The 24,187-nt window shown below is 36.9% G+C and overlaps 1 protein-coding gene across 4 annotated transcripts in view; it reads left to right on the forward strand.

The window, feature by feature from the left end:
• nAChRalpha1 (nicotinic acetylcholine receptor alpha1) overlaps positions 1 to 23,952 on the forward strand; it is a 372,458-nt gene extending 348,506 nt beyond the window's left edge. For all 4 annotated transcript variants that reach the window (XM_074103992.1, XM_074103993.1, XM_074103994.1 and 1 more), the window contains 4 exons: positions 5,552 to 5,732; positions 7,952 to 8,536; positions 9,630 to 9,905; positions 10,219 to 23,952. In XM_074103992.1, coding sequence (XP_073960093.1) covers positions 5,552 to 5,732; positions 7,952 to 8,536; positions 9,630 to 9,905; positions 10,219 to 10,431 — 1,255 coding nt within the window. In that variant the 3' untranslated portion in view covers positions 10,432 to 23,952. The remainder of the gene's footprint in view (positions 1 to 5,551; positions 5,733 to 7,951; positions 8,537 to 9,629; positions 9,906 to 10,218) is intronic.
• The last annotated feature ends 235 nt before the right edge of the window (positions 23,953 to 24,187 follow it).

The following is a 24,187-nucleotide window of genomic DNA, read 5'->3' on the forward strand; positions in this document are numbered from 1 at the left end:
CATTTCTTCTATGGATGTCGTAAGAGGCGACTGAGGATATAGGTTAAGGTATACCGTAGGCGACAGGCTAGCGACGTGTCACTATTGTACCGTTTTTGTCAAACTTAAAACCCAGAATTGCTAAAAGTGGCTCCGAAGCGGTAACGTTTCGTGTGCTCTGCCTACCCCACTTGGGAATACAGGCGTGATGTTTGTTTGTGTGTGTACTGTTGTTGACATGCGACACTGTCAAAAAAGTTTCGTCCGCCATATTTTGTTGTTCGAATTGTCGCAATAATTAGTTTGTTTTGTTGTTTATATAATTATCGCACCAGTTTCGTGTATAAATGATCAAGACGTTTTGAAGACGCTACCTAATATACGCGACAGAGCAACGATCGTTATAAATGACTTGTTACCGGCAAAATCAAGGAAGCAGTACGAAAAAAATTACCAAGAATTTTTGCGGTTCTTGAACACATCAATACAATCATCACCTTAGAATATGTTTGTGGATAAAGTAATGTATGTACTCGTATGTGATTGTACATAATTAGGCATTAAAACACTTGTCATGCTATTATGAAGACCCACACTCGCCCTTAATTATGTAACAGTCACATAAACTACTATTAAATAATACGTATAATCACTAATCGATCTATATATTTTTTTATTGACTTTACAGTAAACTGTTATACTTAATTATTGTCTTATATAAATTAACTGACAGACTTATTACACGTTTTTGGGAATACAGCCTATTAACTTACACACTCATTTATTTTACTTCCCAATACAACACGATAAATCGATCACCCAAGAAACTCTTAACCATATAACGGTTAAAAGGCTTCAGAGGACATGCTGCACCTGCGACCGTAAAAGCTTGTTCCTTCGAATATTAACTTTATTTTTAATGCCAAGCCATCTAATGGAAGACAACGTGACCTAAATTTTACGAGACAATCTTCCCGTTTAAATTATGTGGCGAAGTTGAAGTTCTTAAGAGCCCCGTCACAATTTTGCTGGAGTAAGTGACGTGTTTAGGGATAAGACTGGAATGTTTCTGATGAACTTATGCTAACTTTGTAAGGATGACACGAGTAAAGCATTTTTGTTCATAAAAATCTTGTCATTATATGAATGAAACGAATAAATAATACAACCAATTGTTAGAATAACATGCAACACTATAATCAAAACAAATCACAATATTAAAACTAATTAGGTGACAAAACGGCGTGACCCCGTTGAGTCACCGTCCCTGACGTCGCATTCATCTGCGGCATGGTGCCTGGTAACCTCCGGAACGCGACATCTTTCCGCCAGGAGGCAGCACTCGCGGTGATCTCCATCAGCAACCGCGGCACGCGCACCACAAACGATCTGAAGTACACGTAGTGGTGCGACTGCCACTGGAACCCTCAGCGTGTATCTGCTTCCAGCGGACATAGGCTGAGATGGTGGCCTGATGTTCCTATGCGGGCAACGGATGATAATTAATAATTCTGTAAAAACTAGTTTCAGGTTTTCAGTTATTTAATTAACACCTTGTATAATATCCGTGACTCAAACAAATATTAAATTCACAAAAAAAAAATGCCTTTCTCTAGCGATGTTCAAACCCGATACCTACAGCACCGTACATAGGGCCACTCAACGTTGTGATATTAAGCCGTCAATTATATTATATACAAAGACATATTTTTCTCCATTTGTACCGTACATTTTAACTAACTTAAAGAAGAAAAAATATCTGAATACTTTTATCCTCTAATGAGGTGCATTACAAAACTTTTTCTGCCATTAAACCAACACCTTTTTACATCTCGCACAAACCAAGTTTTCGTTTGAATAGAAACAGCAGTAAATCTCGGCAAGCATAATTATGTTCTTGTAAAAATGCAAATGCTCAAAATCTCTTCAAATGAATACATTAGAGACTGTCCTCGTCTCGTTTGTTTTACCTTTATGTAGAGCTGGCTTAATGAAGTATTTCATTGTATAATTAAGTCGATTTATAATCATGTTAATCTTAATTTTACTTGCGTTGAACCTCCTACGTTAGAAGTTCGTTATGACTAGATCTTAGTATCTTTGAGTTTGTATCCTCATTTTAATAGAAATATTATTATCAATGTAATACGTTAACGGAGTATGGTGCTACTGTACTCTCCGGCAATTTTATGTACAAATCCCGTTACGCTACTATCCGAAAGGGGTAAGTCTGCGTGTAGGAAACTACATTTTATACTAAATTCAAACTGGACCATTACATTAACCACAGCTTTAACTTGCTTTTACCCTACTAGTTTTCCAAATTCGGTACAATTTTTCACCACATTCAAATGTTTTCGTTTTAAATGGCCCTTAAAAAATCTTAACTCTCCTAAACTTAGCCATTTCTTCTCACACAATTCATCAGTGAATTTAAAAAGAAAATGATGAGCAGCGCTTACTGGCACATTTGTCTTTTACAAAAACCCTATCCCCCGTTCGATAAAGTCCCACACGTCTAAAATGAGATTTGCATTTGCAAGAACACATTACTTATTTGCAAGTCAAAAATATAGCGTAGCATTCGTGCGCGGATTTTATTTCGTTCTTATCCGATATATTTCTGCGTCTGTCTTAGATTATGTAAAAATTGGAGATATTAGGTATCGTAAGTGATCTTTGATATTGGTGCTTGGTTTGTAATTACTTGGTGTTATCAATGTTAGGTATTAAGTAGTGAGCCGTCAATAACTTCAAAGTAGATACCACTGATGATGATGATTTTGATCAAATATCAATTACGTTTAATTTAACAACAAGATCTAAGGCTAATAAATTAACGCTCAAGTCAAATGATGCGGTATAAATGGCGTATTGGAGAGCACAATGTCCAGCGCCAATGAATCAGACTAAGCCATGTTCTTGTCACGCCGACGGTGATATACAGGCCGGATGGGTCTTGATTAATACGGCTAAATTAAAATTAGGGTAAATAATTTTAATGTTGGCTTTGTGTGATGTTAAAAGGCATATCATGCACAGATTTGGTTGCATCATTCCAGAGTCAACTAACTTGAGTCACAATAGAACCTTGTAATCATGAATTCTTGGGCAAATACTTGTACAATCTAGCTATGCATGTTAAAAGCAACACAACTCTACACCATGCTACCAGATGTTAGACGGTTGTACCTTGTTTTGCCTAACAACTTTTTGCCTTTTTTCAGTTTGCCTAATGGTAGATAAACTAATATTACTTAACCTAATGTTTAATTTTACCTAATTTTCATTTTAGTGGAAGTCATTTTGTATACAACTTACTTTACATAATTTTGTTTCGAATAATTTTAAATTACCTAATTCTCATTTTGCATAAATTCAAATTCAAATTCAAATGATTTATTCAGTAAAAAGGCCGCAATGGGTACTTTTACACGTCATTTTTTAAACTACCAGCGCTTTCGGAAAGACCATCATTGCCAAGAAGAATGCGCCGCAAGAAACTTGGCAGAAAGTCATTTTTTCATAATAATATAATTACAAATAAAATACTTAAAAACTATATTATTATACAATTAAAGAAAAAAAAATACAAAAAATAATAATAATAAAAATACAGGCTCCTTTAATATAATGTTTGACTGACATAATTATATTTTGTCTAACATACATGTCACATAATTTCATTTTGTATAAACTTATTTCGTATAACGTTTGACTGTTATAATTATTTTTGTCTAACATACCTTACGTTGTAGCATAATTTAATTTTGTATAAACTTATTTCGTATAAAGTTTTACTGCTGTTTAAATCTTACATTAAAACTGCGGCCTGTCTGTCTGTGTGTTGCATGTTGTGTGTTCCTACAGTGTGGAGGTGGAGGAACTGCTTGAACACGCATATTTTGCATAAACTTAGCTATCATAAGGTCGCGGGTGAGCAAAGAAATTATTTTGGTTCATGGGACCTCCGCAAAGTAGAGTAAATTAAGATTTATTGACTTTCTTAAGTGCTTCTCATAGCCTAAATTGAATAAAAATATTTTGACTTTGACTTCTTCTAAAGACAAAACAAAACTTACACTTCAGTTTAATTTCTAGTTAACATGCAACAGTTTGCGAACTATAGATATTCCAACGACTTATTTGCTACATAGTTGCGAAAAGAAGCAAATTCCTTTAAAGCTCGCGTATTTCTGAATAATAAGAAGCTAAGACTGACACTACGTCCAATTCCTCGTCCATCCCGAGTTAAGCTTCGTTGAATAAATGACTGTTACAATTTAAAAGGCTTAAGTACTGGAATGGTCCGTAATTACGATTTAATTCAACAACGTCAAGACTTTTAATTAATTCTGGGAGACGGAAAAATCGGGATTTAACATTCACTGCGCGTTTTGACGCAGTGCTTAGAATCTCTTTATACGCATTGATGCGAACTTGGACGAGTGTTTTACCTCAAAACAACAACATACCAACATACAACATACGTATAGTGGAAGCCTGCTATGACTATATGACACCATGGTTATAACTCTGTCGTCTAACTCACTACACTCTTGACAAGACAAGTAGTCAGGTCAAGACAAGACTTTGGAGCGGAGTAAATTGGTTTTAGTTATTCAAAAGATCTTGTTAGCCAAAAAAAGTACCAGGTAACAGCGGCGTGTGGAGTGAAGTTCTCATTGAATGAATGAATTAGAAGTTTTATGCTTGGATGTGAGTCATTACAGTGGTGATACAATATTTTAAAAAGTCGATTACAGTCAGCCGTCGTCCGGCATGCAATCCATTAGACAACGCCGAGTGAGAGAAGCATGTTTTATTGATATCTTAGGATGTAACTTCTTCCATATACTTTTCATCGCTTATCTCCCTCTTTTAAGTCACTTCTTTTGACAGAGTGGTCGTGGTCATCGGTTGAGCAAGTAGAAAACCTTCACGATGACTTTCTTCGGTCCGGTTCGGTTCGGTGAGCTAAAACATAGATGTCGCTAGTGTCGCTGCGTGACTAGGAAAAAAGTAGGCTGAAAGTGTGGTGGCATGGGAGAAATTTGTGTCTAGACTCCTGTCCATTGGTGGTGTAGAGGTATGGCACGCAGCACGGAATGCTGAGGACCAGGGTTCGATTCCCAGCGCTGGTCTCTTTTTCTGTTTTTTTTTTCTGTACATCCGTTTCAGTTTCTAATTTTCGTTAACTTCTTCGGAAAATAATGTGAAATCCCCCCTTGCCTTCGACGTCGCATTAATGAAGTCTGGGGTTCTCTCATCACATCAAATATAATAGTCGCGTTTTAAATCACCCGCGGAAAATGATGGGTTTGTAGTATTCTAAAACTGAACACGGAACGGACATTAATATGGTATATAAATACAATAATATATCTATTCTTTCAAAAATACATAATCCACGTATGTCACTAGTGGATTTGGGTATTGTGTAGACCTACCTACTTGAACGCTTTTGAAAATGTTTGAAAAGTGATATGTTTTACGTTTTCAGCCCATACGTCTTCCAGTCATCAGATTATCCAAGTCTAATGGTAACCATGGTTTCGTCCTTCTTCCTCAGTGCGGACGGCAACTACGAGGTGACGATAATGACGAAGGCCATCCTGCATCACGACGGCAAGGTCGTGTGGAAGCCGCCAGCCATTTACAAGTCGTTCTGCGAGATCGATGTGGAGTACTTCCCATTTGACGAGCAGACCTGCTTTATGAAGTTCGGGAGTTGGAGCTACGACGGCTATACGGTAAATTAATATCATGGGACACTTGATGCCAATGAGGGCTATCGTTTTTTGTCTCACTAGATGGCGCACTGTTGCGTGAGGTTTTTAAGTATGGCTTTCAAAGTCTGTTATTACGGGCGTGAAAACAAAGTTTAGATTAAAATCATATTTAATACACTTTAAAACCGTACCATAAAAATATCGAGCATGCCAGTGTTGCATAGTCCCCGTTTTATTCGGAAAAAAGGGAGGACAAAGGTTTCCGAAAAACAAAACTGTCTCAAAACACAGACATTCATTGCCCCGGAACGCATATTTGCCATAATTAATTTCAGATATTGCAAAATATTCACAAAATTATTCTAATTATAAATAAACCCGCGTAGCTCACCCAAAAACTATGAGATTTGACATTTCGGAGACCTCACGCTACACTAGCGCCTCTAGCGGCGAATTCATACGCGATAGCCCTCATTGACCTAGTCCCAAACTAAGAATAGAAATTGATTATTGACGTCTTCAACACGAAACTACTCGTGAATCTCAGTCATAGTTAAGTAAATCCTGATAACTCACGTCTTAAATCGAGTTTAGCTTGGCATGTTTCGGGTTAATTTAGCCTTTCCTCCCGGAACACATGCCCAGCGGCTGCTGCAAAAGTTGCAAAACGCGCCATGTCTAGCTAAACTCGATTAGAAACGTTAGTTACCCGGGCTTATTTCTCTATTGATATTGACAATCCGTTCATAATACTGACCATTAAAATTGAGCTTATTTAGCTTATTAGAATTAAGCATTATGTACCTATTATCTATGATCTTATGTTGGTCGAAAAAAATATTATTATTAAGATTGGTTTTTTGGAATCTTTTTGTATTTTTTATTTCAATTCCATTTTTTTTTTACTTTCACGGTCATCCCGTAAAACCTAAATTGAAAATACAAACTGAAATATAGATGCACAGAAAAACCAGAAAAATAAGACCATCACTGGGAATCGAACCCAGGTCCTCGGTAATCCGTACCGCGTGCTATACCGCTACACCACTGATGGTCCATCAGATGGTCTTATTTTTCTGGTTTTTCTGTGCATCTATATTTCAGTTTGTATTTTCAATATTGTTATTATTATTAAAAGTCAAGTAAGTAAAGTCGCGAACCGTTTCAACGTCCACATCTTTTTTGCTACCAAATATCGATGAATATATCCATTGCAGGAATTAAACCTAACAATTTAATAATAATTGTCCACCTAAGTACTCCGTCACAGGTGCATGTGATCATCTTCGTAGCAAGGTTTTAGTTTATAGATATATTCTTCGATTAAGGTTGTGCAGAACATAAAATGGCTGAATCACTTCACGGCCTTACCCATGGATTTACTGATGTTTATATGTATAATCATAAGTCTTTATTGTACATACTTAAAATGATCAGACGCACTCCAATATCAAATTATGCAATATCTAGTCCACTTGGGTGTTGTAGTTGGAAATAAAGGTCGTATAAAAGTGCATGAGAATCAGAAGTAAATTGCGTCCTTAAATGAAATAAAAAAAGTATTATGTTAGTGCACGACATATTTTGTGATTTAAACGACACAGGTTAGGTTGTGCTTCTTACGCACCATTTTTAAAACAACTCTCTTCCCGCCCAATGTAATTTAAAATATAAGTGTAAACTTTTATTATTTATCTTGACCCAGATATATATTTGAACCTTCATTTAAGACAACTTTTCCTCAAAAAGCACCCATAAAAGGATGTCTCAACTTACTTATCTCGAAAACCACTTCATTTAACAAAAGCATTTATAAAGCAACGTTCAAGGAAAACAAAATTGAGTCTTATAAAAGTACGACCGTCTTCCAATACACTGTCTAGCGCAATATTTATCGGGCAGCTATAAATAATGCGGACAATGAGATATGCTCCTCGATGAGAGACGGGAAGTAATAAAAAGTTTCCAATGGAGTTTACAGCGATAGGCCTGACTGCCATCTATCGAAGTAAGGAAGCCAATAAATCCACGGTTCCGACTTCCTCATAAATAAAGCTCAAGCTTACACGTCCGCGCCTTTAGCGCGTGTGTTAAAGTTCGCAAGGGATTGTTCCTACCTTATCAGCGAACTCGAGCGTATCTGATCGCTCTCGAAGACTTTGGAGACAGCAATAAATTCGCCGAGGAAAATTAGCTCCCTTCAGGCAATAAAACCCTTTAACGTTTCCGTTTCCTTGCAGGTGGACTTGAGGCATTTGAAACAGACGCCAGACTCCGACCACATAGGAATGGGGATCGATCTCTCGGAGTACTACATCTCCGTGGAGTGGGATATTATGCGAGTGCCGGCTACAAGAAACGAAAAATTCTACTCGTGCTGCGAGGAGCCGTATCCCGACATTATATTCAATCTCACTCTTCGGAGAAAGACTCTATTCTACACGGTCAACCTCATCATCCCTTGCGTGGGGATCTCGTTCCTCTCGGTCCTAGTCTTCTATCTGCCCTCTGACTCCGGGGAGAAGATCTCGCTCTGCATATCTATCCTCCTCTCTCTGACCGTGTTCTTTTTACTGTTAGCAGAAATTATCCCACCCACGTCACTGACTGTCCCACTATTAGGCAAATATTTATTATTCACTATGATGCTAGTCACGCTATCAGTAGTGGTAACTATCGTGGTGCTGAACGTTAATTTTAGGTCGCCCGTCACCCACCACATGGCGCCTTGGGTGCGCAAGGTCTTCATAGATATTTTACCTAAAATATTGTGTATACAAAGGCCAGAGAAACCCGATGACGATGATAACGACAAACCGACCGAGGTAAGCCATACCAACGCCGACTCACAGCAGACGCATACACCCGACACAATTTAAGAAACATTAATCATTACGCATAAAGCTGTTTACCTCACTCAAAATAAAACTCGCCGTCTCGTACCGTTTTAATTAAATTTGTAAACTAAAAGCTCTCGCAAATGAAGTTCTTCAGAGGGAATCCCTTTCAAACGAAAAAACAACACGGCGCCTTTCTCCTCGAGTTTCCTCCATTCAAAACATTTTCCATCGGAACGGATTCAATACAAACAGAACGCTATTACTGTCGGGCCGAAGCCGCCCCCAACAATAACCATTTTAATTGTCCTCAGCCACGGGACTCTTCTGGGAAACGCTGCTTTCAACAATATTCTAAATCCATTGTGTTCTATGTGTATCGCGAAAATATCGCTTCCAGCCCAATTTCATTCCATTTCGATTTTCTTTTATTACTCAACGCCGGCGGGCTTAACGAGCGCGCGCAGCCCTGTTATTTATGTTCCCCTAGTGGCTGCGGACGGATGGCGATATACGAGCCGAAAGAGCAGCCGAAACCGAACCCCTACTCCGGCCTAATTGTGTGCCGACTTAAGCCGCCGATACACTGCCCGCCTGCGGGACCCCCGCCGACGTTTTAATCTCTCGCCATTTCAAACAACTCTAACGATTCCAGTACACAAGCGTCCCGATAGTTCATTTGATAGCTTTTGCTTTCAAAACAATGCTCTTATAGCTAACTATAATGTTAGTGACTCTAAGTCACTAACACTTTACAACTTGAAATAAAATAGGAGCCGCTTGAGTTTTATAGGTGAGATAAAAATATAAATAAACTTTAGTTTACGCCTGTTGCTTCGCCCCTTTGCAAAATACCTTATCCTTTGAGGATTCCGTAAAATTCCTCCTTATCCAAGTCTCGTGACCGTAAGTCGGACGTGTGTAAATTTAAACAGAATTTCAGCTCTTTAGCTCCAAGGATTAGGGCTAGTGGACGTTGATGACTATTTACTTTTGAGTATTTTCTGTACCCTACACTTCACATTTATGATATAATTTCATAAAATTCGCTGTTCTATCCTAATAATATGAATAATTTTAGGTACTCACCGATGTATTTGGTTGCGATGACCTGGACGGTAAATATAAAGAGTGGGGCTGTGAGGAGTACGAGCTACCGGGGATGCCGCCGTCGCCCCCGCCGCCCCCTGGCGGTGATGACGAGCTGTTTTCCCCACCCCCTGGCTCACCTTGTCGGCTAGATCTAGACGCCGATAGTCCCTCTCTTGAAAAACCTTACGTGAGAGAGATGGAAAAGACTATAGAAGGCTCCAGATTTATAGCGCAGCATGTCAAAAATAAGGATAAGTTTGAAAGTGTACGTATATCCAAACCGTTCAATAGGTTGAACACTGTTGATAGTGATCACAATCTGATATTAGCTGCGATTACCTTTGACTAACTTCAGAAATTTTTACACAGATTCGCAACCAAATTCACTAGCTCATCAAAAGTAATAAATTAATATCCCGCTGAAAATATGTCTAATGCACTGGAAACTGAGTCGTGTACCAGAGTACAATTTAATTTACGAGGATTTCTCTTTCACATGTTTCATCCGGATGTGTGTTTCAGTTTCTTTGGCTACAACTTTGTAATGTTCAGATTGGACTAAGCAGTGTTTTTTGCAGGTGGAGGACGACTGGAAGTATGTGGCCATGGTGCTGGACAGGATCTTCCTGTTCGCATTCACGATAGCGTGCGTGCTGGGCACCGCGCTCATTATCTTCCGCGCCCCCACCTTCTACGACAACAGCAAACCCATCGACATCCTCTACTCTAAAATCGCCAAGAAGAAACTAGAGCTCCTGAGGATGGGCTCTGAAGCTGATCCGGGTCTCTGAAATTCGTCTTACGTCTTCGGTCATTCGCCGCCGAAGACGTTCTGGGAGCTGATAGTGATGTGGTGGCACGGATGATCGCAGTGAGGCTCCCAGTGGACGCTGCCAGGCGAGGACTTAGTGCGCGCGCGCAGTGCGGGCCCGGCCCGAGAGAAGGACTCAGATAAATAATGCCGTCTTTTTATATAAACTGGAGAGACTGTGTCCGTCGATGGCCAGTACTGTTCTGAAAGCCGGATCCGCCGCAACTATTTTTATATTAGAAACGCTGTATTGATCGCATATACTTGAGCGGATGTGTGATTTTTGTATGTTTTCAAACGGACCGTTTCTTTTCCAGGAATTATTTGATACGAGCGCACAAACATTGTACAGATTATATTTAGGGTTTTTGTATTTGATTTCTCGCGATATATGTTTCGTTACCGGGATGTTAAGGGAGGTGACGCTGTATTAACATTTACTTAATATAAGGTTCACTTCGAATAAATCGAGCTCAATTTCGTAAACTATAAGTATTGTAAAATGGGGCTATTCAATCAGAAGTCGATTAGAAGTCGAGAAATAATAACAAAAATTCATGCAAACGTCCTCCATGAGAACCGGACATTGTAGACACGTGTATTTATTAATGATTGTGTAATAAAATTTAATTATACATTTAGTATTTGATAAACTACGTACTCGCGTAAAAATCATAAGGACAATATCGATAAATTGACGAATGTATTAATTCTGTGTAGGTGTAAGGGATGTAGATATTGTTAGGAGCCTACTCGCCAAAGCGCGCGTGCGCCGCGACTCAACACTTTGTCATAATTACGCCAAACTAGTATAGAATCGAGTCGCGATGGTGATATTATTTAAATAGATATTGAAACACAATTGACTGCCAATTGTAAAATACATTTTTATAAAAATTGGTATTCTTAGATAGATAACTTATTTGATTAGATTTTTTAAACAGAGTGCCAACTGCCTTCGGGTCTGCGAGATTTGCCAAACTGACGTTAATTTTTGTCCTAATTTGGTGTTTCTTGTATGATGGTTTGCTTGATCAAATTAATAGTTGAATATGGATATTTGTGGAATAAAAAGAATGCTTGCCCTTTGTAATAACGACTGAACTGCGTTGCTTGATGCGCCGGCGCGGTGCTTCTTCCAGAACTTAAATTAAGGCCGTGCCTTCAGCCCATCCTACTGTCCGACTCAAAATTAAAAAAGCTGCAGTGAATGAAATGGAATCGAAATATGTACATTCGATTTCACGTTTTTGTTTTTGACAGAAGGACGGACCGTCGGCTGCGGAATTCACCCGTAATTTCACTAATAATCCTAGAGTACAGGGTAAACTTAGTACACAATTTTTCTTCCCTTGATTTGAACTCTCACCAACTACACCGATGGTATATCTTTTACACACTTATCGGCACTTTACCACTAACACTATAGATAATAATTGTTGAGGTTTGTGACTTTAGTCTGTATTTAGGTATCCTCACTGTTCATTTGTACTAGTCTAGATTCAACGTTAGTTGTTTAGTTCGGGTTTGTTTGAGGCCTCTGAGGCGCCCCAATTCGTTTAGTAGTCGTACGTTTCGTCGAAAACTTTCACGCGTATGTGCGTAATAAGCGTTTTACCTCACTTCGACCCATTTTGTAGGGTATTGTAGCAGTCTATGGTAATTAAAAAAAAATCTCGAGCCGCGTAATTGATATGTCAAAGTAACTCATTATAAGATTTATTAGATAAAAGTACTTAGATAACTCAGAGTTATTGATATAATGGAAACCACAGCGAGCAGATAGGAAAACAGGGATGGTTATAGTGAAATTATTCAAATTGTTTTCTGTGATTCGTCTTCATATTTGTAAGTGTTATTGAATATGTATAGTGTGCTGGCTGTTTGTGGGGCAGCGGCTGGCAGGTAAGATGCGCGGACGCTGCGGGCAACGACGCAGGCGCAAGAGCGTAGGCAAAGCAAACCTGCCCAACGAAGGAATTCACAGATGGAATTGTTCGTCTACTGAATAACTAATAAAATAATTTTCTATTAAGATACACAATTCACATGTCGGTTAATTGAAAGTAGGAATGTGCTTTTGCACGCACCGAAACACACCAATTTAGTGTTATTAACTAACTATTTATCAATAAAAAATGTAAATTAGTTAAGTCCACAGGCTTCCCACTGTTCCGTGATCATCTTAACTTTTATTGTAGATAATTGCTAGAAAATTGTCGGTCTGTTGTTATTTTTATATGACTGCAAATAAGTAATAGTTAGATTTTCTAAAACACCGTAGGATAATGTTTGTGCATCGTGTATGTGTGTGTGAACATGAATGGCACAACGGAGTTCATTCAATGTTGTAAATAATGTATCAAACCCAATAGCTGTAACTGGTTTTGATAGCTACGGTCGATTAAGTGGTCAAGTATTTTTTATGAAAGTCGTACCCATTTTTCAAACAAAAATAAAAGATACTGTCCATAAAAATGACAATAGATAAGCAATAGACACTGTCTTCATGAGTATAATGGAAGACAGACAATAAATTCTGGATTAATTTCTAAGCAATTTCAAGTAATTCATCAAAAAAAATTAAGTTAATGATTTTACACGTTCTCACGGATATCTAATAAATTTAAATTGTATCAAGAATGATGCGGTACGTTAAATTAAAAATAAATTAAAACTTGACCACGAGTTGTGTCTATAAATACCGAATGAGCTGAGCCTATACAACGAGTAATTACCCTTACTTTGAATGAGTATTATAAAACAAAAGTTTTCATAATAAACGCCACTATGGCCCGCTCTTAACACAATTTGGAAAATAATTTAGTGTAGAATATTTTTTTCACTTCTCATACTCGTAGAGTTCGTGTTTATGCTGGATCTAGGCGACATAAAATGCATGAAGTAAAATCTTCGTCTAAGACCAAGGTAATCAGGTGTCAACAGCCGAAAACAAAAAGTCTCTACATATATTTTTTAATAATTTTATTTATATAAAACTAAAAATCAATCAAAATAAATCAATAAAACTAAAATATAATAATGCATGAAAATAAAACTGTTGCTATTTCAATTCCTCGCAATCTAAGCGAAAAACAGTGTAAAACTCGATCGAGCATTAAATCCATTTTCCCCTTGACGTGTCTATCTACCTTCGCCATACCGGCTCGGGGGGCTATATGAACGCCTCGGGTAAAATGGTTCCTTTTATGTTCTTGTTGTACAATATACTATTTTCTGTGATTGCGTAAGTTGGTTGTAGTTGATGACGTCTTGAAGACCAGTGGCCGTGTGGTCTAACGCTCTGGCGCTCGCGATTGCATTCACCCATCTTTTTCTAACTTCATCCTACACCGTGCCACAGAAAGAAATGGTGAAAACGATTGTGATTTAGAGTGTTAGACAATTAAGCCCTTGAATACTTTATAGTCGGCGTAGATGTTATTATCGTTTACTTTTAAATTTATAAATTGCTGCAGTCCGTTAGAGGAAGATGAAGACACGCAAATGAAAAATGTATGTCTAAAAGGAGTTAAAAAGAAAGAAGTAGAGATAAATACAAATAATAAAATATCACAATAAACAGAGTTTTGCTGAAAAGACAATGGACCATTTTAAATGACACGTTAAAAAGTAACACTCAGCCCAAGAAAAGGAAAGAATATTGCAAAGTCTTTATCAAAAGTAGAATTTGAATATTATACAGTCTGTTCGCCGAGAGTATTATGATAACGTCTCTGAATAGCGACTGTCGCTAAATTATCGCAAACTGTATGACGGGTGTCGCTTTTTACCGCGCTAACCGAGTTTCGTGGTACCAGGCATTCAGTCTTTGTCAAGCGTGCGGCCCGTTGAGCGAGCGGACACGGCAGTTATTATTGTCATTTCGGTTTGGAATGGACTTCAAGTGTGTAGGTTAGGATCTCGTGTTTGTTTTTTGTTTTTGTGGTGAATAATTGTATAAAATATTGTTATTCTCGATAAAACTAATTAGCGGGCCGCATTTTTGTTTAGAATCCGTGTTTTTTTTTATCATCACAGGCGGGCATTGAGTCAATTCCAGGGTAGGCAGCGTAAACCCGCATTCACATTTTATCTGTCGTGTTGTGTCGTGAACCATCAGAACGGTATCGGTTTCACACATTTTATATAGTTGCGTTGACATTTATGTGATCTAGTGTGTTGTGTCGCATCGAAGTTGTAGTGTAGACAGAGACAGAGACAGAGAAAGAGAGAGAGAGAGAGAGAGAGAAGCTTAACACCTACCCTGGAATTGACCCAATGCACGCCTACGAGTCTCAGCGAACACAAGTGTTTATGTCAGTTCAGAAACGAAGAAAACGGAATATATTAGGAGAACAAATACATTTAAATAAATATCTATTGTTGATAAATAGGGCTGCAATCCGTCCGGGTTTCCCCGGATTTGTCCTAGTTTAGAGGGCGTCCGGGAAGCGTCCAGGCGGGGTTCCATTTGTAGTCCGGGTTTAAAAATATTTTAAATTTTTAGACCAATGTAATTGGATTTTTTCGAAGAATTAATTTCCAGTAAGCTGTAAATAGTTTTATAAGGATCTTATTTGATTGGCCTATATTTTATTATACCTACTAACCAAGTTTAATAAAAACCTAAATCTGTTGACATGTCCGGGTTTTGGGCCCCAAAATCCGGGGTTTTCACGCGTCTTGTCCTGGTAGCTAAATTTTAGAGATGGCAGCCCTATTGATAAATGACACAACATCCGTCATTGAGACAAAAATGGACCGTGGCGGTTAATAATATATCCTTCGTTATTGCGCTAAACTATCTTTTTGAACACCAACGACACCAGTTGTTGCAAACCTTCGAATCTACCACGCCAATGTGTTGCACGTTTTTCCATAAAAGTTACAAAGCCGATAAAGCGTGGGAAGTCTGGCAAAGGCAAATGCCAAACCGAATGTAAACATTAACTTAAAGAAGCGTTTGTGAATGAGGAAGTCTCACGTTGGCCATTACGACGACTTGGCGTTGTCGGACAGTGTGTGCGTGATTTGAGTGCAGTCAGGGTATGACATGTAGCTCATTGTGTCTTACTATAAAGTGTAATACTGTATTAACACTACTGTAGGCGTGCTCTTCCACATAGTATGAGGGTATTGAGATTTGGCGCATGTGATTGTAAAATATAAATTAAATTTTAAAGTTTATTAGATGATGCTTTAAAAATTAATTAATTATTTTCTCAATGAGGGATAGAGATTCATTTTGATTTATTTTTGCTTTAGTTTCATTCTCGTCAAGATAGTTTGTGACAAAGTGCGATAGATTAGACGTCAAACGAGGGTGCTCTCAGAATCAGTGGGGTTCGAGAACTGTACACGTACAGTCAGTCAGTGGTAATGCCAATTATAACAATAAAGATGAACTTAAGTTGACTGCACTCAAGTCGCACGCGCATTGGTAGTCAACAATTTTTATATGCATTAGTGACGTTCAGTCAATCATTACTTTTCACTGTGTAAAAACAAACGTTTATCTGATCGCATTTCGGGTAACAAACGGGTAAGAATACGTAGAATTGTCGCGAGTCTCATGGTAGATAGGTAATAAATTTAACAATAAAATCTGAATACTAGATTCATTATTCGTGAAATCTTAAGCTAAAATGGGTACGTGTAATAATAGTAAGTGGTATTTAATTAGCTTCTCAGTGTTTTAGAGTTAGTCGACGAATGAGTCAGCTCGGAAACGCGGTGGTAGATAAATTTGCTTTTGATTTCAACTTCTAATTACTCGTATATTGAGTTAAGTGCTCTCGGCTTATAAAATATTTTACATTATTTAAATGTCAAGCATCTATCACATTTTTTTATTAATAAATCGTATTTTAGTCTATGGCGGATTTCAAACTTCCACCGCACGCCGTGCGATGTGCGGAGCGACGAAATTCACTGCCAAATGTGGGTGAAACACCACTAGATGGCGTTAGTATCGTGCAGTTCGTTTGACGTTTCAGTCTTGCTTGAGGTTGCCTCATTTAGTTGTTTAATCACAAATGTGATGCAAATGACAAATTTGTCAAACGGACGTCTAGTTACTATATCATGCACACGCCGCACGCACCGAGATGCGGAGTCTGTGTTATAACGCGGTTTTTGGGTACAAATCAAGATTCTACAGTCAAAGTGAACCGTAAGATGCTGCACTACGGCTAAACCGCCGCAGTTTTTTACCGTGTGACTTTGTGAATCAAGTAAACTTTAAAGCCGCCAGTGCGGCCGCTTCCATTAGTTTACTTGATTCACAGTCACGCGCTTAAAAACCGCGTCGGTTTAGCCGTACTGCGACTGCGACCTAACTCTAACACCGCACGCCGCAACGATTCCTGTGTGGTAACCGCCTTTAATTGTATTCCAATTGAATTTATCAAGAGGAAAAAGGTGTGCGTTTTAGTAACTTCATAAAAAGGATGAAGAAATCAATTGAGTTGTATATTTATGTTTGACCTCAGGACTTGTTTGTTTATAGGCAGCAGGTTTATCTCCACCGGGCGGCGAGCTGTGCACTCATAGTCAGCTATCACATGGCTGTCAGTAATTTTAAGGAATCAACTTAACCGAAATGTTGACGTGTATATATAGCTGATCAACATAGAAATTAAAATAATTATAATTGACAAGTTATTTTTCTACGTTCCTTTCAGACACTAGTGCTAACATAGGTGAATAGGACGGTCGTAGAAACAGTAAGATTACCAAACACGACATACAAAAGGCAGCAATAAATTTAAAGTTAATTTTAAATCGGTTTTAAGCGTTTCTAAAGTTGTACTTTGATTTTTGATGGAAATTGTCTCGGAAAGGTAATCCGTAACGCTTTATAATTAGGTTCATCGAAATCTCGATAGAGTTTTGTATAGTATTTCCTTCGGTAAAGCTATCCGATTGTACTTGCTTTTACGCACTTGATTTCTTGTTAGTTCATTTCGCATTCAACTCTACATACATACAATATTGAAATACTTAATACCTATGTAAGTTAGGCGTATTTGCATGTTTAATCAGACGTCTTCCAAGGTGACGTAAGATGTTTTATTGTTTCGTTTGTTATTTCTAAAGCTGTCAAAGAGGTTTTGTACGAAATCAAATTATTTTATCAATAAAAGGCTCTTACAGATAGCTTCAGCAGATGTTTTAAAACTGGTTCTCTGGTAGAACATGGCTGGGTTAGTTCGATTGATCACTCCTGTATAAGACTTATCAGAATTTTCCATTTATTTAGTCACACCTTCGACGCACGCTTTGAACGTCGGTCAATGTACGAAAACATTTGTCAACCACAATTCATCATCATCATATCAGCCATAGGACGTCCACTGCTGGACATAGGCCTCCCCATAGACCTCCAGTTGCCTCGGTTGGAAGCGGCTTGCATCCACCGTGAACCCACGACTTTAACCCGGTCATCCGTCCATCTCGTTGGTGGACGTCCCACGCTGCGCTTGCTATCCGAGAACCTTACGGTTGCAACGACCATTGTTCTCCGTGCTATAATGGCCTGCCCATTGCCACTTCAACTTCACCGCAATTAAAACATCTCTAACAAAAGAAACATTTACAATGTTATTTAGTCAAACTAACCCAAAAATGCTGTAATATTACTGGTATTAAAACGTCTTGATACATCCAAGGGTGAATAACAATGGAAGTAAAATGCATCCAGTCCATCAAAATACCTACAGATGGTCGGAATTTGTTTACACTGGCTGCATGATTTTAAAGGTCGGGGTACTTTGACCCAATTGAGGGTAACTTTAGCCCATTTGAACACATAGAATAGTCTAATAAAACACACGTGAACAACACACATAACGTGGGCGATCAGTTATAACTATCCATATGGCAATTTTTCCTTACCTATCATATATCTGTAAGACCTTGTCAGTAATTGTGCTCCTTTCAGACCTCACATTTTGACGTCCCGTATTCAGTATCTGATCACTAATGAAAGTCGCAAATTTGAAACCAAACCCAACATCTGTTTAAACTCTATTACTGGCAGACACTTATGTTAAATCGATTATTACGCAAAACTGTGCTACGCTCTCATTCTTCATTTACTTATACATAATTATATCGTAAGATGTTTTTTATCTGCAATATAAAAACGAATTATTTAAAAAAGAAAGTATAAATCTATATTCCTACGGCATTGCAAAATAAAAAACTCTAGCAGTAGGTAATACTCGTAGTTAACTCTAGTGTCCGTGTAGGTTTTTCCTATGAATCTTTTTCTACTTTGTTTACTGTGGTGTGTTATTCAAAATATAATTATTTTATTATTTTAAAGCATACATATTGAATCAAAAGTAAATTTCATTTGAAGTTTGCTCTCTACTTTTAATAAATAATAATAAATATATATTTTTTTAAATAGCCTATATAGTGTCCCACTGCTGGGCAAAGGCCTCCCCTTTCTCCTTCCACTCGTCTCTGGCTTCGGCAAAATGTTGCCAGTCCGGCTGGAATCGCTCCAAATCGTCCCGCCACCTTCTTTTAGGCCTACCTCTGCTCCGGTGCCCGTCGCTTTTCCAAGCGACATCAGTGGTGATTTTGGCCCAACGATCCGCTGCCCAGTCCCACTTGAGTTTGGCGGTTTTTGTCCCCACATCAACAATTCGGGTTTTTGAGCGCAGTTCAGTGTTCCTTATTCTATCGGCTCTTCGAACACCTAGGAACAATTCACACCAATTGACCTAGTCCCAAAGTAAGCTTAGCAAAGCTACTTTTCCACATAGTCATTTATTATGTTCAAATTTGCGACTGTCATTAGTTGAAATAAACAGGTAAAAATGTCATTTAATCCAATTATAATATATTTGTAGCTTATTCCTATGATATACATAGTAATGTAATGTACTAATAAGTAGTTGAAATCACACGAAATTTGCGTTGAGCTTCCAACACGATTAGTTGTAAATACAGAAATAATGAAAAACCTTCACTTAAATATACCTTTCTTCGGTACGTCACAACCTGCGTGCTGTTTCAGTGTTGATCATTGTACATTGGCTTAACATCTTAACAATTTCCACGTTTTCGTTTTATAGAAGTTTTAAAAAATTGTCTACATTTATGTGCAACTTTTAACTGAAATGCACTTACGTCGTTTTTTGTTTAATATTGCTGGTTTGTATTCTTCATGGTGTACTAGTAGCAATTTCATTTCTCATTTGACTTTGACTTTGTATGTCTATCTCGAGACAAAAATGAATTACGCTAAATCAATCATGTGTTTAATTTTAGTTCGTATGTAACTGGCTTAATTTTGAAAAATAAACTTAATTGGAGTAAAGAAGCAAATTCAAATCGATTACAATTGATATATCTTCTACTTTTGTTATATTACTGAACTTACTTTTTTCGTGTACACACTCTGTCGAGCAACCTTTGTTGAAGAATTTTAAATTATATTTTGATTAAGGTTTAAAACTGTTATAACTTATTCTACAGATTGTTAAATTAGATGTCTTAAAGCTTGTATTTTTATTTTTTTCCACAACTTTGTGTGCCTTATTTTATTAGTCTTAAAATCTAAGTTCAAGTTCTTGATCGTAAGAATTGTTTTGTGAATGCGTTTGCATAGCAAATTAATTTATTTAAGGTTAAACGGAGTTTAGTAAAAAAAGGAGTATGTTGTTTCCAACTAAAATTCTCAAGAATACACTGCAATTTCACAGACCGTGTCTTTATTACATTGAAGTGTAATTGCATCAGAATAAAATGTTGTACTAGCTAACTTTGTAGTAGTACCTTACGCTGCTTATTTATATCTAATCCTAGTATATTGTATGGTACTTATGACAGCAATGAGCGTAAAGGTTCATTTTTATTGGTTTTTAGATCCCGTGTGTGGGGTACGGAGTTTTTTGTTCGTAGAATGCCTTACACCCGCATGCGGGAACCTTTTTTGCTGGAGATTTTTGTTAAGGTGTACCGTCACAAGCAGTAGATGAAGTTCATTGGTCGAGAGGCATATTTATTTTATGGTATTATATGGTATATTTATTTTATGTTACTGCCCAATTCATGACTCTCTGCTGTCACTTCTATTGTTAATGACATACGATGAAAGATGGTAACTACTGGGACAGTGACAAGTACAGTCAGAAACAGATATGAATACAGCCAAAGTGCCAAAAATATGTTTACAGGACTTTATTGCCTGAATTAAGGTCGTGTCGTGTATACATATTTTTGGCACTTTGGCTGTATTCATATTTTTGTTGCTGACTGTACATGGACGTTGACGTTAGTTACTTAGTAGAAACATTAATGTCGGTGATTTTTAAGTACTTTTTGTAGTAATAGAACGTGTGGCAACATACTCCTGATAATTTTACTTAAGTAATGTTTTCATACAAAATAAATAGCGATTTATGAATATACTAGTTACTTATAGCTGCTACACTTTTATCTTACCTATGTGTAACTTCATTGAAAAAATTTACTTCTTTGGCATACATGTGTCATGTTCACTGAATTTATTAACATTATTAATGTTTTTTTTTAATTTTTATTTTGCGATTTCTCAATATTTCGTATGAAAACATTATTCACACAAAGCTCGTCATTTGAAGCAATCTTAGCTGATTTCGTAATTAAGTCGAATTTTGTATTAATAATTAATTAATTATCAAAATTGGTAATTTGGTTATTGTCGGAACGGCATATTGTAGTTAGGGTTCAATGTATGTTTCTAACATCTGATGTTATTGATGTTAAAAATAATTAATGTCCTTTACTATTGTAGCGATATTGAAATTCTTTTGTTCGTTTTTACATTGTTTTTCACCTTTCTCGTCAGAAGTAACGGAGGTTAGTAGTGGAGAACTTGAATTAGACGTCTTTTTTTTAATTTACATAACAATCAAACCTCTTTCCCAACTAAGGGGTAAGTAGAGACTATTCGTTTCCACCTGCTACGATCCTGGCATACGTTTGTTTCGCTTCCTTAACACATAATTATTTTCATACATGCTCGTCAGTTTTTTTTTTTTTCGTGTACCTATTTAATATCTGCCGCAGTGTCATCAGAGCTGTATACATTTAACTAATTTCAAAACACTGCCACTAAAAGTGGAAAATCCACATACGTCGACTTAAGCCGAGTTTAGATTTGCAAGAAAAATAGTGCAAGTTGCATTACATTGCGAAGCCGTAAACAGAATGAGTTTGTAGTGGTCAATCGAGCGCCGCAATGTAATGCAACTTACACGATTTTTCGCTTTGGGCTTATAACTTCAAATTGCATTTTACCCTTTTATCAATATTCCCAGATCTCAAAACTTCTTGGTCTCAAAATACCTAACTTGCAGAATGCCTAATTTTGTTTTCTTATAACACCGGAATCTTAATATGGCCGAATTTCAAAATACCTTAGTCTCATAATGCCTAAACTTCAAAATCACTTTCATGGCAAAACAACATAATGCTTAAAACAGCCAAAAGTTAAATACCTAAATTTGTACGTTGAACATGAACTATACTAAAAGTCAATAATCAACATCAAATTTCTCAAACACCACCCGTGAAAAAAATAGGCATTTGGCCTTTTGGGTGTTTTCGGTTTGAGTTGTTTTAATATTTTGTCATTTCTGTCATTCGGTATTTGAATGAATTGTGCATTTCAATCTTTAGGTATTTAGAGAATATGACATTTTAAGTCAAAGTCATAATAAATTTCGTCTATTTTAATACAAGAGACAATTTGACAGTTTTAGGTATTATGAGCCCATGGTAATTTGAAAATTAGGGGTATTAGTGAATAAGGTATTATGAAATTTTGTGGTTTTAAGCCCAAAGCCATTTTTCTTTCAAGTTTAAACTCAGCTTTAAAACAAAAAAACAATTATTGGCGTGTGTCAAGTACTTATAACAATTAAACGAAACGGCTTAACTCCTTTAATTGCAAGTTGGGAGCAGTCCAACTACTTTTTAACTTATCCTTTGTTAATTGGTCCCCTGCAGTGTTTAGGTTTATAGTATGGCTGGCTTTTGAAGACTGCGATTATATCTAGGATTAATTGTATTTGGCCTCCATTTGAATTAAGGCTACAGAGTAATTAATGAAAAACTAGCAGCATATAAGTCTATTTCATATGTTCTTGTCTCGGTAGGGACATGGTTTTTCGGATACGCTGAAAACTAAAACTTAAAAAAATGTTTTTTTTTTATCTAGATTTCTTTTAGCCTAGGTTAGGTAGTGCCGTTAAAAACGAATAATATTTATTTATGGTATTAAATTTTACATTTGATTTTTTAACTTATTAATTTAATATTTTAAAATCACAATGATTTGGTACTTTATCGATTCAGATGTGACTTTGCAGAGTCCATGTCAAACTAAATGGATAAACTTTGCTACTCCACAAAAAAGTGAAGCCAAGTCACGTCCAATACCGCGCTTACCTACGTTGGATATTTTTATTCGTACACAATTTACCCGGCTATGTTCTAGAAAATAAAATAACCAACGCAAAAGCGGCCAAAAATACATCAAAAACTGCCACCGACATAATTATTTTTCTCTTCATGGAATTCTCAGCAGTTCATTCTAAGGTCGTAGACGTTAAATGTTATCGTTGTGGATATTGCAAATCCGCATAACTACTCATACCATTAGATAATTCCGCGCATCTGACAGGTAAAGCCAATTTCCAGTTTCTACTCCAAACTGTTAAACTACATTGTAGTGTAGATGCGCGGTATTTCCGTATGGCAGATAAGCGGAATTGCACTATCCCCTAATATATAAAAAAAACAACTTAAGCGCGGTTTTTTTCGTGCCTGAGCCACTTTATTATGCAGAGAAGCAAAGTTAATTTTATTATTTAATTTTTACAAGGTCAATTAATATTAATTGATGATTGGAAGATGGTTTATTTACGTTTTGTTCAGATTCTCCACATACACACCGTCCAGTGAAAATGGCATCTGCGAACGAACACCATACTAATGATACAAATATAGTAATAGCTAGTGCGAGAGTGAATTCCTAAATTTATTTTAATATTAAGATACTGTAATTATGATAAATACAATAATTGACTTTTACTGAACATTGATAGGTCACTTAGTTTAGAAAATAGCCGACGAGCCAAACCGGCGACCGACGTTATATTAACTCAATATGCTAACAAAATCATTATAGACTAAATCTAAGTCATAATAGCTCAATAATTTAATGAACTCTATGAAATTGTATAATAAAATAATGATTAAGCAATTATAATTAAGCTTTAGTTAATTACAAAGTTAATGTAAGGAGCGCGAAATAATATACATAAAAGTTAGTGTAACGTTAAAATTAAGTCTCATTTTGTAATGTTAAACTAATTACATATAAATCGAGCACTACCACCTATTATTATGAATACACTCATGACTTCTTACTGCTAATATTGAAATGTATTATAAATATGAACTATAAATATTAAATGTTATGCGTTAATAATAAGCTAATGCAGTTTTATTTATACACCGATATTATCTGAGGTCTGGTATCTTGACGTTAGCCAATGTCAACATCAACGTACGAACAATCACAAAACAAACTAGCGCTAGCGATAGCATTCACTACCTCTTTCTACCCTCATTCTATACCGTGTGTCAGAAAGAAGTGGTAAAAAGATTGCGATTCCGAGTGCGTTAAACAGTAGGCTAGCTTTGTTTGCGCAATGACTACGATCGAA

The sequence above is a fragment of the Choristoneura fumiferana genome, chromosome 21 (genome assembly GCF_025370935.1).
Source record: "Choristoneura fumiferana chromosome 21, NRCan_CFum_1, whole genome shotgun sequence".
NCBI classification, from domain to species: Eukaryota; Metazoa; Arthropoda; class Insecta; order Lepidoptera; family Tortricidae; genus Choristoneura; species Choristoneura fumiferana.